The sequence below is a fragment of the Notothenia coriiceps genome, unplaced genomic scaffold (assembly GCF_000735185.1).
Source record: "Notothenia coriiceps isolate Sejong01 unplaced genomic scaffold, NC01 NC01_scaffold00000339, whole genome shotgun sequence".
In the NCBI taxonomy this organism is placed as follows: Eukaryota; Metazoa; Chordata; class Actinopteri; order Perciformes; family Nototheniidae; genus Notothenia; species Notothenia coriiceps.
Genome location: NW_011333040.1, coordinates 6,077,557 through 6,092,469, shown reverse-complemented (window position 1 = coordinate 6,092,469; position 14,913 = coordinate 6,077,557). Strand labels below are relative to the sequence as shown.

The 14,913-nt window shown below is 44.2% G+C and overlaps 1 protein-coding gene across 1 annotated transcript in view; it reads left to right on the top strand.

Annotated features, from left to right (window-relative positions):
• LOC104950353 (nuclear receptor corepressor 2-like) overlaps positions 1-12,842 on the top strand; it is a 145,294-nt gene extending 132,452 nt beyond the window's left edge. Inside the window, exons 15-20 of the mRNA XM_010776869.1 lie at positions 1,269-1,438; positions 3,901-4,061; positions 5,263-5,325; positions 11,314-11,456; positions 11,622-11,760; positions 12,418-12,842. Of these exons, the coding sequence (XP_010775171.1) occupies positions 1,269-1,438; positions 3,901-4,061; positions 5,263-5,325; positions 11,314-11,456; positions 11,622-11,760; positions 12,418-12,842 (1,101 nt within the window). The remainder of the gene's footprint in view (positions 1-1,268; positions 1,439-3,900; positions 4,062-5,262; positions 5,326-11,313; positions 11,457-11,621; positions 11,761-12,417) is intronic.
• The last annotated feature ends 2,071 nt before the right edge of the window (positions 12,843-14,913 follow it).

Genomic DNA, 14,913 nt, shown 5'->3' with positions numbered 1-14,913 from the left:
AGTTGTGCTGATCAAATGCCACCCTTTGCTGAACATCATCATGTCAGCAGTATTTCCACACATTCAGATCGTTTCTATGGCTAATGAGCTCCCTGATATTACTTAGTGTCACATGCTAGCAGTTAAACTTCATGGTGGTGGGCTCTAAGAAAGAAGTGCATTAATTAACTGGTGACCTTTTCCTGTGGGTACATGGATGGTGTCTTCTCAGCTTTCCTAAAGAAACCTCGCTCATTACCCAGCGGTTTGCTCCACATCTCTTGAATAGCAGCTAGCGCTAATAGCTGGCAGTCACACAGAGAGGTAGCTGCAGAGGGACAGAATGTGCCGTGCTATATGTCAGAGTGAGATGTGTGCAGCTGCTAATAAAGATTATGTTTGGGTAGTGGAGAGACAAAGGGGATAAGTGAGAGCTTAATGCAAATGTTAATGTTTCTAGCCTACTTAGTTTTTCCCCCACAGTGCTGTAGTGGAGTTGATGCTCAGTTATCTTCTTTATAATTTCTGTACCAACAGGCAGCAACTGCAAACACATCAAATAGAGTAGAAGCTCTGATGAGTTTAAGTCTGTGTGCTTGGTGAAAATGTGCAGTGTTTCTTTGCTCACATTGCATGCCTGTACTAATCTGAACTCTAACCTTAAAAGCCTAGACAGACAGGAAGTTGGTGAGGAAGTGGTTCTGGGTGCTTAAAGAGCGTATCTTCTGAACTTTCGTATCTTGTTTTGTTTTGTCGATGCAGAAAATGAATAGAATTGTTATTAATCATTATTTACATTTCAGTTGAATCAAGTGTATCAAATTCGTTGAAATGTCAAGCAAGTCTGTGAAACAAAAAAAAGGAGTCCCTGTCAATGTCCTTTTTTAAACGTTTGATGATTTTGCTAATGCAATAGTGCGGTTTGTTGTTATCTCACCAGAAAAGCTGCCAGACATCACAGCCTCTGCAGCTGTGTGTTTTTAAAAGCACATTTATCTGAATAATGTTTGCGGTATAAGACCTGCCACAGGAAGTGCATTCTCACTCAGAAAAAATGAATGTGGGCTTATGAAATGAAACTGTCACTTTCTATAATAACAACAGTTACATAGAACAAAAAGGGATGCAAGTGATACTGCCATTTTTCAAGTAAATGCGTCCTAACTTTAAAGTGCATGTGTCAGGAGAGGTCAGGGGGTTTGCTGGTAAGTGTGTGTGTGTGTGTGTCCAGTCACCTGGGATTACCTATGTAACTGAGTTCCTCGTTGTTTCCTTCTCCCTCGACGCAGCACGGCCAGCAGCAGCAGCAGCAGCAGCAACAACAGCAGCAGCAGCAACAACAGCAACAAGTGCAGCGGGGCATCCAGGAAGAAAAGGAGAAGGAGAAGGAAGAGAAAGAGAAGGAGGGGGAGAGGGATGAAGAAAAAAATGAAGCTGAAGACAAGGAGGATGCAATGAAGTGAGTCACTTTGAATCCTATTTGCATCAAACACTTAATGCTAAACACTGTCTAAAGATGAATACTATGAAGCATGTATAATTAGGATTGGACACTCCCCAAGTGTCCCTTTCACACATGTAGCACAGAACAGGAGGTTGTCCGAGTCTCACTTACTAGTTATGCCTTACCTTTTGTTTTAGGCCAGGGTTGTTTGCTGAGTAGAGTGTGCAGGATGCATGGAGCAGATTTAACTGCGATCATGTAGCCTGTTGCGATTTTGTCATGAACAACAGTCTCTTTCCGTTCTTTCAACCATTTTGACATAAACCCTTAGTGACAGAAATGTTCAAATGTCCTTCTCTGGTCAATCATTTCGTTGGGGTCTTCTATTAAAGCATATTCTTCCTTATCCATACATATTTGTTTGCTTTCAGTTTTGCACCAGCTGAATGTAAACACGATCAACACGGCCCTTACTTGGGAGCCTTTTCAGAATCCCGTTTGATGTCAGTTCTGAATGATTTGGACATTAGCATTCTCACAAACAGCACCTCTTCATGCGTTGCATTTGTAAAAAGGGGTTTTTCCCATTCAATAAAAATGCTCTCTGACAGAGTGGCCCAGTGAAAACCTTTTCGCTACGTTGCATGAGCCTGGACCGGCTCAGCTGCAGCAATCTTCTCAATTTTCCTCCGACACACAATTTTTGAATTTTTCCAGGTCAGGCTCCAGCAAATCGAGTGGGAGTACATTTTGGCTAAGGGGGAAAGATCTGGAAATCCAATCAATCTATAACCCTTGAGCCCAATCTCCCCCCCCCCCCACACCCCCCCCCCCCCCCTCCTCCAGCCAGACATTCCACCTACAGCGAATTCAAGCGTCCATTCGTTCTCCTTATTAAAACAGCTGTTTTCCTGTTTATACTTCCCAATCGGATGCCAAGTGCCATTTAAAAAAATTCTGTGCTTATTTTGTTAGACTGTTTTTTTTTTCAATTTGGAAAAAATAGGCAGTATGATTAACCCCACTCTAAATGTCAATTGTCAGTGTGTAAAGAGTGGCGAGGTTGCAGCGGTGGTAGAGGGCGGGGTTCAGGCACAGCGCCAGCAAAGGATGCAAAACAACAGATGGAATATCACTGCTTTCTGTTGCCTGTAGAGTAATCAATGAATCCAACACTCTATATCTGTATCAATGCATTATATTATGATGTCAGCTGAGGCTGTACACTACAGTAGTTTCATGTAATAGCAGGTCATATATATTAGCAGTTGTGTCCGACAAGAGGATGATGATGAAGCATTGCCTTCTGCCTCCCTGCTCTGTGGCAGGGCCAGGGGACTCTGTGACTCCCAGCAGCCCCTGCTGCCTGCTGTCCCTGGCACAGCTGGCTCGCCTATATTTAGAGTGCCACCGGCTCCCCTCAGGAAGATTAATGGAGCTGGGGGAAGATGAATGGAGGTGCAGTAAGTTCAAACTCAGTGGCTGTCTTCTGGCATGCCATTGTGCTGACACTCGATAAATTATCTTAGAAAAAATAGGAAGGGAAATCAGTGTCTGTATACACATTTACAGACAAAAGTTTTTGTTTCAGTCTTCAGAATGAACTCTTCACCAAGTAGAGACCAAACCTCTAAAGGGACAAGATGTTGATGGACGTATATTCTTTTTCAAACTACAATGTATTTTATAGCCTGCAAGTAATATTGTTGTGGCACATTTTGTGTTGCTAGGGCTGTTCTTCAGCACATCGGGTTTGAAATGAAATGTTCAAGTGTCAACTCTCCGATTCAATTTAATGATGGTGTGTGCATTGACATCAGTTTACTTTTTTCATACATTACATTGGACATCAAATGATCATTAATGTGTTTCTTTCTGTGCAGTAAGTGACAGTTGTGACACATTGTAATTAGCAGACACTTGGCATTTTCCTTGGTGGTATTTAACCTTGTCTTTACTGCAACACATATTCACTTCTCGTCTGTGTTAAGGGCTTTTTGCCTTAGTCTTATCTTCAGTGGTGAAAAACATCCTCATTGGATTAAAACATTCAGTTCTGTGGCAATTATGTTATTGCTTTGTAATATAGAGTGCCACAGTGACACGTCCTAAAACCCGGAAGTAAGCTTCTTCGATCATAAATGTAATCAATAGATTTATGATCGATAGATTTATGATTAGAAAATTATAAAAGTAGGGTAGACATGTGGAGATTATCCGACTGAACAAAGCGTGATCCGTCTCTTAAATGTGTGTCAACCAAAGACCTTATTTCGAGCTATTTTCTAAAATCCTATGGAGAAATGGCATTGCTTTTTTGTCGAGGGAACCGGAAGAAGTTTACTTCCGGGTTTTAGGACGCGTCACTGTGGCTCTCTATAAGGGGGCACCTATATCAGTGACCCACCATGTTGTGAACACTTTCAAACAGCACGTGTTTTCTCTTGTGACCCTGTGTTGACATTTCTCAAACACAGGGACGACACCTCTGGAGAAGATGCAGAGGACAAAGAGCCAACTGTGGCTGTCAAGGGTCGACGCACAGCCAACAGCCAGGGGCGCCGCAAGGGCCGCATCACCCGCTCCATGACCAGCGAAGTGGAGGAGACGACCACACCGCCACTCAACAGTGAGCTGGGTCAGTCTCTGCAGCATTGCAAATGAGTCCCAATTTTCTTCTCTGTTCAGTTTTATTTGAACCATATACTGTAAATATAGAGGTGAAGGTGGTAGGGGGAAACATTATGAAATGAATTGTGTCTCAAGTTGCAATCAAACCAACCAAAAATCCAACCAATATTCCTGTTAAACATAGAGATGCCTAGACACCTTTTTTCCTTTTCATTAGGGAAACGTAATTGATAGCTAACTTGTTTAAAACATTAAGATAGCAAGAAGCAATAATGAGGGATACAATCATGTTACTATCAGCTAACAGCTAAGGTTTACAGCTAATTTCACTAGCGTCACTCAAGATGAACTTAGTCACCTTTGATCTAGTTGCTTCCTGTCCCACACCACAAGAGTGCAGTGTTGTTCCTTTTGTCCCTTTTCACTTATTCACATTCTGTGTTGCACTTAATTTTTTTTATCAAGTGCCACTCATAATTGCATAATAAGAAATGATAAGAAAAAACGTTGAAAATGTGTGCCTACAAGAGATGAAATCCCATCTGTTTGGGAAAGACAAAGTATTCAGTGTGTCAGCAGTGTCCCCCCGCTTAGCTCTTTGTTACCTCGCAGATGGTAAGTCAGCCGTGCACACACTAACACTCTTGCTGCAGGCAATCAGGGATTTTTGATTCTTCAGCGTTTGTGTATCTATGCTGCAGCACTGGTTTAGTCACGGGGAATCCCCAGGTGATTCAGGCACTAGGGGCTCTCATCAGCAACCCCCCCACCTCTGCCACTGTTTGTTCCCTTGCTGGCAGCAGGGCTAGCCGTCCTGTGCCCTTTACAGGTCCAGCTAGAGGACACAGAAGCCCTGGCTCGCTCTCCGCTCTCTGCCGGGCAGGGCCAGGGTCGGCCTGTGCAGGGAAAGAAGCCAGTTGTTATGTCTCTAATCATTAACTGACTGCTCTCCTTAGATTTCCTGCTTCCTCCATCTAAAACAAACACTCCCTAGCGACCCACGCTGCAGTGCTTCACTGGCAGGCAGTACAAACTACCCTGCCCCCCACCCTCTTATTCTGTCTTCTCTAATTTCTCTTTCTCTTTCCTTTACCCTTGTCAGTCACTCCCTAACTGACTTTGTGACAACTGCCCACTCCCCCCCCCNCCCCCACCCCCCACCATTGTCCCGCCTTCTCTAACTCGGTGGTTCTCTATTTTTTTAACAGCCAATCTGGAAATGAATGAGAGCTCTCGCTGGACTGAAGAAGAAATGGAAACCGCCAAAAAAGGTAATACAGTAAAACTTTTCTTAGCCCTGTTAAGAACAACTTAATTCCAGTTGATGTGTATTATAGAGGAACGCTAGCAGCGGCTCAAGTACTGTTTCATGTTTTTGAAAGTGTGGAGAGGAGACGCGGCTGTGACTTCCTGTTAGTGAGGCTGCCGCTGCCACGTGCTGCTGGGTTGTGTCTTGGCGTGTATATGTCAGAGTGCCTGTTCTGAGCCTCTTGCTCTTTGGAGCCACTTCCCCTTCTCTCTGGGTCAGTGCTACGTATCTTTTTATCAAGCAGGCTGTAAAGTCTGCCTCTTATCAGCTAGCCCCTGCAAATGCAGCAGTCATTAACTCAGCCTGTTTATTGTCTCTGACTGAAGATTACCAAGAGGTCTGTGGCTTATTCACAGAGGTCACTGACATTCTGCCCATTTTCCTAGCACTGGTGCTCTGTGAGAGTGTGTTTGACTGTTTGTGCGGGCATTCCAGGAGTCTGTTACTGATATACTGATCTGCTTACCTTCAGTCGTTTGTAATGTGTATTACTCTTTGGATATGGTCCAATCTGGTTTTCTTCTGTGTGGATATTTTAATAGTTTACCTGAACATGTAAGGGGTGTTGTCCGCTCAGCTGTGTATTTAAATGCATATTTTCCTAGATGATTGTTTAATGTCTGATCTTAGGTGGCTTTGTACCATCATTGTTTTTACCAGACCTGCCTTCTGTACTTGACTCAACTCAATTTCATGCCAAGGCGGCTGCTTTGTGGCCATTTGAAGATGACATGTCATCTTGCTTTGTGTGACTGTCAGTTCTGCTTCTTGCTAACTTAATCTGTCCTCCCTTGTAATCAACAGTAGATGAAGTGTCTCTTGCAAGGAGCGATCAGCAGCTTGAGTGTGAAATTGAAACCACATTTGGTCATCATTTATCGCATCCGTCTCAAGCTGTGTGTGTCTGCTACAATATAGGGTTTGCGTGCATGTTTGTGTGTTGAGCGGTTATTTTGTGATAGCTGGCCTGGCTTGAACACAGTCCTGTGTAGTAATCCTGGTTAATGTCTTCAGTTCCATTCTCCTGCAGTGGGATTAGTGGGGCTCTCCACCCCAGAGGATTAGCCTGGCAGCTTGGTGGTAGCTGGGCTTCTATGAAGGGCTTATGTAACCACAACCACAGAGCCACAGCTACAGACCTGAGGGCCCAAGAGGAGGAGCTGCTCTTGCCGTTTTCCTCAGTTCCAACATCAACCCCCACACCTGCCAAAAGGGATTCCCCTTCCAAGATCACAACCATACCCCTCCCATTTCCTTATAGTATTAAATAAGATTGTCAAGGTGCTTGACATGTATATGTTTTAAAGAGGCTTAGGTGTCCTGATGCTAATGTGTTCATCCCCTCGAGCTAAACAGATCTGAATAATGGCATTTATAGTGCCTGGCAGGACGTTGGCATTCCAGCATGGCAGCACCAGCCAGCCCTGCCTTCGAGGATAGCACGGCCACACTCATGGATAGATCACTCTTGTCTTCAATGCTCATAAAGACCGCTACCTCATACAAGCGTCTGCCAGAATTCAGCCTAGTAAAGCCTCTCTCTCAGACCCAGCACTTCTTCCTGCCTGTGTGTGCAAGACCTGCAGCAAAAGGTTGTGTCTGTGTGCACTTGGTCCATCTTGTGTGTGTGTGTGTTTGCATGGGCACCCTCCTTGGCTGCCGTTTATGTAAGTGCACTAATCTGGCAGGCTTTGCTTGGGTGCAGGCAGCTGGATAATGGCCCCTGCTCTGCTTTGCTGGAAGAACCCATTTAAAGGAGCAGCAGGTAGAGAATGGCATATTACTTTTCTTCTGTATTCCTCCTCCACGGTTGCTCTATCTCCGCCGCTCGTTCTGTCCGTCTCTCTCGGATGGGAGATGGCAACGGCCCAGATTGGCAAGAGCTGTGGAAGATTTGGCAAACGCCTCTTTCCCCCACTCACTTTGTCTCTCAACTCACTCGGTGTTGTTATAGACTGGAGAGAGGTCACATTCAAGATGAAAAGCAGGTCAGTCAGGAAACATTTGAAAGCCTTTATGCTTTCTCCTGGTATCAACATCAACCCCCCCCCCCCCTCCTGTCTCCCCCCTCTGCTCTCTTTGCTTACTCTCCACTTCTGTGTCCTTTCCTTTTCTCCATTGTCTCTCTGGCTCAGCTCTCTCTCTATATCTTTCCCCTCTCTCTCTCTGCTCTCTGTTTACTCTTGGACTGCCTGAGTGTGTGTTTGCGTCCGTGTGCGAGAGTATTAACAAGAGAGACAGAGAGAGAGAGAGAGAGAGAGAGAAAGGGTTCGAGTGAGTGTGTGTACTCACTCATGCATTTGTGTGTGTGTGTGTGAGTGTGCGTGCGGCGGTGCCTGCTGGCAGACTGAGGTAGGGGGAGGGACGGACCGACCGGGAGAGGGAGGGAGAGAAAAAAAAAGAGAGATAGAGGAGAGATCAGATGAGGGGAGAGAGAGGCTGAGCACATAGCACCGCCCCACAGTCCCACTTTCCTGTGGAAGTCTTCCCAGACGACCGCCATTGGGGAGAGACACGGCGGAGAAGAAGAACAGACCAGCACTCACCGAAGCTCAGGGAAGCAAGAGTGAGAGGAAAAGAAGGGGAAAGGCCAGGAGCATGTGCTGTTTAGGAGCATGTCAACCTTACACCGGCTAAAGTATCAGGCCAGCTGGCAGGAAGAGCTCCGAGTCTGAGCTGTTTTCATCTCCTCTGCTCTGGATCGGAAGGCCCAGCCCCGAAGAGCTTCCCAACGGGCCCTCCAGAGATCAGACCGTCTGATACTGTTATCCACTGCAGGACCGCGGGACAACGGCTGGAGTGACAGGCAGGTGACAGACAGGAACAACCACTTTCTGGCTGCACCAGGTGTTGATTGGACTTTCTCTGGGAGGAGCTAATGGGAATACAGTATCCTGATTGGCTGTGAGGATGCCACTTGCTTTAGTATCGCTGCTGCTGATTGGATGTTTGTTCCATGTGTGTGTTGCTCCAGCAACTAAGGCCCGAGTCAACCAGAGCTGCTTAAGATTGTGCTTTAGGTGCTTGCCTCTGATGGAACAAACTGGACGTAGCTAGAGGTCGTAACAAAGTGACCTTTGGCTTTCAGGAAATTGCTTCATGTTCAGTGGGTGCAGCAAAGTGTTTGTCTTACTTGTCCTAATGTGTGTGTGTGTGAGTGTGTGAGATCACGCTACTGTTCGTGTGCTTGTGTATGTTTTGTGAGTACTCCAGAGGGTGTCTGACTGTTAGGGCGGTCTCCCCTCTCGTGAGACGGCTGTAAAAGGTTAATAAGTGTCGGTCATGTGTCTCAGTCCTCTTGTAGCGAGTCAGGTCGGTCGCCTTTCTTTTTCTTCCTTGGAGAAGCTTTCCTAGCAATGCCTTTTAGTGGCAGCGATGAATATTTCAGCTGAAAAACCTCTTCCACTTTAACACTTGACAGGTTGTAGGTGCGCAGCGGCTTTTAGATACAAGCAGCTCAGACTTGAAGATCACCCTAACTTGTTATGGTAGTTCTTTTTATACTAATACATTCTCAGCATGACTGTGAATATTATTTTTCTTCTCACGTCTGCTGCACGATGCAAGCCCTTTTAGCAAAAGTGTTTTCATGTTTGCATTAGTTGATAAGGGACAGAGGAAACGTATCATATGTAGGGCAATTTGTTTATATGCACATTGGTATCTTAGTATCCCGGTACGAATATATACATATCATTGTGAATAATACCAGGGATGTTAGACCCTTAAACAACTCGTGTGGTAGCTTTTATTGCAGCTATTACTTATTTATGGTATTACTCAGCAGAGCGTTGGTATCAGTCTTTTCTGATTTATCTGAGAGCTGATATGACAGGGCTGTAAACAGATGTCCTTTCCTCTCCTTTGGCTGGGAATGGCTTGTTGTCCTACTGCCTCCATTAAGCGATGAGATGCAGAGACCTCTGAACCCATGTCCAAGGTTATCCCAGGAGGTGTTGGCTCTTTGCCTGTTAATAACACCCCCCCCACCCCCCTCCTCACAACCCTTTTGAGAGGCTGTCCTGTTGCCAGGACCTGTCAGGCTGGCACAGGAAACAAGTGGGTGGTGTAAGCTAAGCCTCTTACAACACACACTGTTAATGAGCTGCCTTTAGCTAACAGCAGAATCTGGTGGGGGGGTGGGGGGGACACACACACACACCAGAGCAAATTCTACACAATCTGTCTTTCTCACTCACTCTCGTTTACACACACTCTACATCTCTTCTTTTTGCACACATGCACTGAACAGTTGTGTGTACGTGTGTGTTGCATGACAGGTCTATCAACGCGGTGGCCCAGCGGGTGCCTGTAGGCTCTTGTGTAAGGCACAATCATGTGGTTGCCTGAGTAAAGGAGCAGGGTTTCTTGGAACTGGGTCGCATCAAAGTCAGTCAGAATGTGACACCGAGTGACCCCAGTTGGGAGAGTTGGTGATGTCATTGGTATGACTGACGTTTCAGCCAACGCACCACCTCTTCCCTCTCATATTCCTCCACTCTGTCTCTACTTAGGAGGCAGATGGCGTCAGGCCACGCTGCCGCAGGGACTGTGTGTGTGCATGGGACAACATGAAAATGTAATGTCACTATTAGCTCAGGAAAATTGATTCACGATATTATCTTGATAATCATCAAAATATGCTTAAAACGTTTGAAATGGAACTACCGTAATACACTGGTATCTTTTTTGTAACATTATTTAATAAGGCAATCATAAATCATTAGATTAGCCTGCATGCATAAAGGGTAAAAGAAAATTGAGAAGCAATATTTTCTGGTTATGCTCCTTCTTATAAGATAATAAGATAATTCAGGGATGTTTTAAATACAGTTTTTTTTAAACTTTTCCACATAATAGCCAGCTACTCAATTAAATTGAATACAATTGTATTACTTCATAAAGGCAATCATATTTTGTAAAATCGGACAGGTAACAGACCTATGTACAGACAGACATTTCCATGTAAAAGATCCCTTGAAGACCATGTTGGGCTGATGGGAACGTTCTCTCAGCTTTGTCGCTCGTGTGAGGATATTCACAATTAATCCCTGATAACAGAAGTTTACCAACATTCACCTATTGTCATAGATTTGAGCGTAAATCCGTGAAATAATCCAATATTGTTCTGTGTATTTGTTGCTGTGTCTGTTTATGAACTGAACTCCCAGGCTGTGCTTCAGTTTTGACAGCTTTATCAGGGTGTCTGCGGGGTCTTAAAAAGTATTAAAAGTTGATAAATCAATTTAGCGAAAATCAAGGCTATTAAAAAGTTTTAAACAGCATTTTCCAAGGTATTACATTTTGTAGCTTGTTTTCAATAAGTATATAAATTGTCCAAAGAGGTTGTATTCTACAGTCTGCCTGAATGTAATCATTGCGTAGGTCTGTAGTTTATTTATGGCATCCCGTTGGATTTGACGTCATCTGAACAGGACATCGCACGCTCACTGCTTGATAGCGCGAAGGTCCGTTTACGCCGGTTGTTAAACAACATCGTTATGGGGAAATGCAAGTCTGCGTCCAAATGGTTGGAAGATAAGGAGGAAGGACAATCAATACTGAATATAGTCAATGTGAGGTGAAGTGTTGCCAATGTAACCGGTTAAAACTCGTAGTAGCGATGAGGTCTTAAGATGTGTGGGAAGGGTCTTAAAATGTCTTACATTCGACTTCAGGATTCCTGCATATACCCTGTTTATAGAGACAGGTGTTTCTAGCTTTGGATTTACCGAGAGACTTCCACACTTTGCAGTTATAGAGATTGTGTTGATAGATATAGATCATGGTATCAACCAAATAACCGCTGCATTTACAATCTTAACAACAAATGTACTTTGCTCAGATTATGGAGTTGAGACCGAGTGGTGCTAGGCCGCATGTCAGCCATGTTGTCTGTCTTTGTTCCCGTCCTATCCTAATCCTCTGCATGTCCATCTGTTGATTCCAGGCCTTCTCCAGTATGGTAGGAATTGGTCCGCCATCGCCAAGATGGTGGGGTCAAAAACCGTGTCACAGTGCAAGAACTTCTACTTTAACTACAAGAAGAGGCAGAAACTGGATGAGATTCTGCAGCAGCATAAAATGAAATCGGTGAGTACCCGAAAAAAAATTGTGAGTCGTGTTTGCTTCACATCATGCCGACAAAGTACGTCATTCATGCTTTTTTTGTGCCCAACCAAGCTGGAAAGGTGGTTTCTGGTTTCCTTTTACATCCCCCCGGCTGTTTGTATTTAGTGTGTGTTTGTTTTCACCCAGGAGAAAGAGCGAAAGGCCCGCCGTAGGGGCAAAGCCCTGCAGAATGAGGAGACCAGTGCCCCGTACACAGCAGAGGAGGAGGAGATGGAGGGCTCAGGTGCCAGTGGCAATGAAGAGGAGGCCCCTGAAGATGGAGAAGGTACGTCACTCCAAAGATCTATTTGATAATTACCAAAAGAAAGGTTTATAATTTGTGTGCATCATGATTTTTTACTTATTACATATTACTTTTACATGAGGTAGGCTGTTAGGTTATATCATATAATATGTTCAGTCATACTTTTAAATGGAATGGGCAACATATGAAAGGCACAAGTTCAACCCAACTGCAAACAGCCTGAAAAAAAATCATCCTATAAAAAACCGTAACATTATTATCTTTGTAAAGGCAGAATCTTTGGCTGAGCTGTTGTATCAGATTGCATTTAGTCGTAAAGGTATACTTAATATAATGGCCAGCCAGAGTAAGTAATGTAAGAAGCATACTGTTAAAAAGTAAAGATTTACGTTCTGCAATGACAAGCATCTGCTGTAGTTTGTTGATAAGGGAAGACTGTGTACACTGCACTTCCACAATAGAGCACTGAAGCCCCGGGGGATTTCACCCATCATCCCAATTGGTTTTGTGTTGCTCCTTATTGTACAGGGAAACCCGATTAGGTAGAAGACTGGCACAGTGAAGAATCTGTTTTAGCACAAAGAGATGGGGAAAAATACATGAAATAAGAACAAGGGGATATAACATGATTTGCCCGTTCTTGTCTTATAATCTGTGTTTCCTTTTGTCCTCTGCCAGGTGGTGCTAACAACAGCTCTGACACAGAGAGCTTGCCCTCGCCACACTCATCAGAGGACAGCAAGGCTAAAGAGGAAGGCTCGAGCAGGTCGAAGTCCAGCTCCAACGCCGGGGACAAGGAGGCGTCCGGGTCCGACATGGGCCAGGCAGGGGATGAGAAACCTCCGGTCAAGGAAGATGCAGAATCAGCCATCAAGCAAGAGATAAAGACTGAGACAGGGGAGACCAACAAAGAGCCAACGCCACCCAGCGATGCCATAGATCAAAAACCTCCTACTGCAGAGACAGAGGAGGGAAAGAGCTCCTGTAAGAGCTCCAAAAAGGACCATGGGCCTAAAACGGGTTCCCATGGGGACAGTGACTCTAGTGCCACTTGCAGCGCTGATGAAGTGGAGGAGACAGACAACCCAGACAAGAATAGGTAAGAGCTTGCAACAAGAGATGAAGTGGAACATAGATTGTTTCCAATTACAAAGAATTGCCCATTGTTTTAAAGAAAAAAGGAATAATCTTCCTGTTTTTGTTTTTATCAATGACATCTTTGGGCGTGCTTAAGATTGGCGGTTTCAAATGGCTTCTGGTTTTTCAGCAGCGGTTTACTAGGTGTCCTATTTCTCTGTTGTACCACATCAGACATAAAAAAAAAGCAGCAAGGATTTTGAACTGTTATTAGTTGCCTAGCTACACTGTACAGCAGGGAAGCCATATTTGGCAAGCCACTTGTGTGTACACCACAGGTTGCTCTTTTCTATCAACCAGAGATTTTATTTGTACTTTGTCTGAATGAGAATATACATTTACCTTGTTTAACTATCTATATATATATTATAATATATATATATATATTATAATATATATATAATAATTAATAAATCATCAGTTAAAGTATAATCACCTTAAGTCTGTCTGTCAACCTAAACTGGAGCACACACACACACACACACACACACACACACACACACACACACACACACACACACACACACACACACACTGAAGCTGGGGGAATTCCTTAAATAACATTCAGGCCAAAGCAGACATGGGTGGTCCACGCTTGTCATTATACCCCTGCAGGCATGAAGGCAAACACAAAGCACCATGGGAAACACAACCTTAGTCGATGAGAGCTGCTCTCCATCAGAATTCATGACTGTGAGTGAAACACAAATCACTTTGAGATGCAGGTTTGGTGAATCAACCAGCCAAAGATGTTGATATCCCACAGGGAAGAGGAGACTCCACAGAGAGGAAGTTAGATGGTGAAACAAATATTGTTGAGAATAAATCCCTTTGACTCTGAAGAGGAAGTCACAGCTTGTTTGTTTTTCCTACAACGTGGACTGAATCACTTTGGTGTAATGACAGGGTAATAAATATCATGTTACTGTGGTGAGCTGCCGTCACGTTGACATTGATCTCAAATTTGATTTTGTGCCTTGAACTACCTGTGTAGCTTTAACACTCCAACCCAAACCACAAACCTGAGCAAACACTCTGAGCGAACAGGCAGGCTCTTGGGAGTGGGACTTGTTTATGCTTTAAAGGCAGGGAGAGCAGGGCAAAGGGCACGGCCTTTTGTCTCTAAGTTCAGAGATGAATGCCTCTCAATGGAGATGAATGGGACAAGAAACATAAACAGCTCTTATCTCTTGGTCCTCTACCGCTGCCGTGACCCTTTCTTGTCTTCATTGACTAGCTCACATGGCTGTGTTTGCTCCCCTGCTGAGCCTGGCTCTCCCTGTGACCACCTTGTTTAGTCAATAAATAACGCAGAGAATCGACACGAAACACAAAGCACAGATTGTATCTCTGTCCACATTTCATTTTTCTCAGGGTGGATACTGTTGACACTCCCACTCCCTGGTATTTGTCTGACAGATCTGTGAGTCATATGCACCAAATGCACCCAAACCAACGACCGACTATTGACTGTCTGCACACAAAGTCCCTTCTTTGGTGATGCTTCATGCGTTTTTCATTATCTCTGTATATTTACTTAAGAAGAATATAGATCCACATATATATATATATTTAGATCCATAAACTGAATGTGCATCACTGACTGTCGGTAGTCAGTCAGATAGCTGTTACACATGAAACAAAACCCATTTTCGTGTTTACCTATTGACTGTTCACACAAAGCTGTGAGGAAGTGAAAATGTCAGAGGAAGCGCGTGCAGGTGAATCACTGATTACAGCTGAGAGTGGATGAGCTGCTAGCATGCAAGGCCAACAGCTGTGGAGCCTCGGGGGGATTCAGTAAGGAGATCACAGTGGAAAGCATGCAAACAACAACTTTGTCACCTCAAGACTCTGACGCTTACTCTTACAAACTTGTACAAATTAAACTGGAACACAGTGCAATAAAATCCAGAGGAGAAGTTATGACACTGACATTTTGGTAGTTTAAAGCCCTAGCTTTAAAAGGGAACTTATCACACTCCTTTTTGATCCCAGGTTCAAAACACATTCTTATTTGTCGTACTTTCCATCATA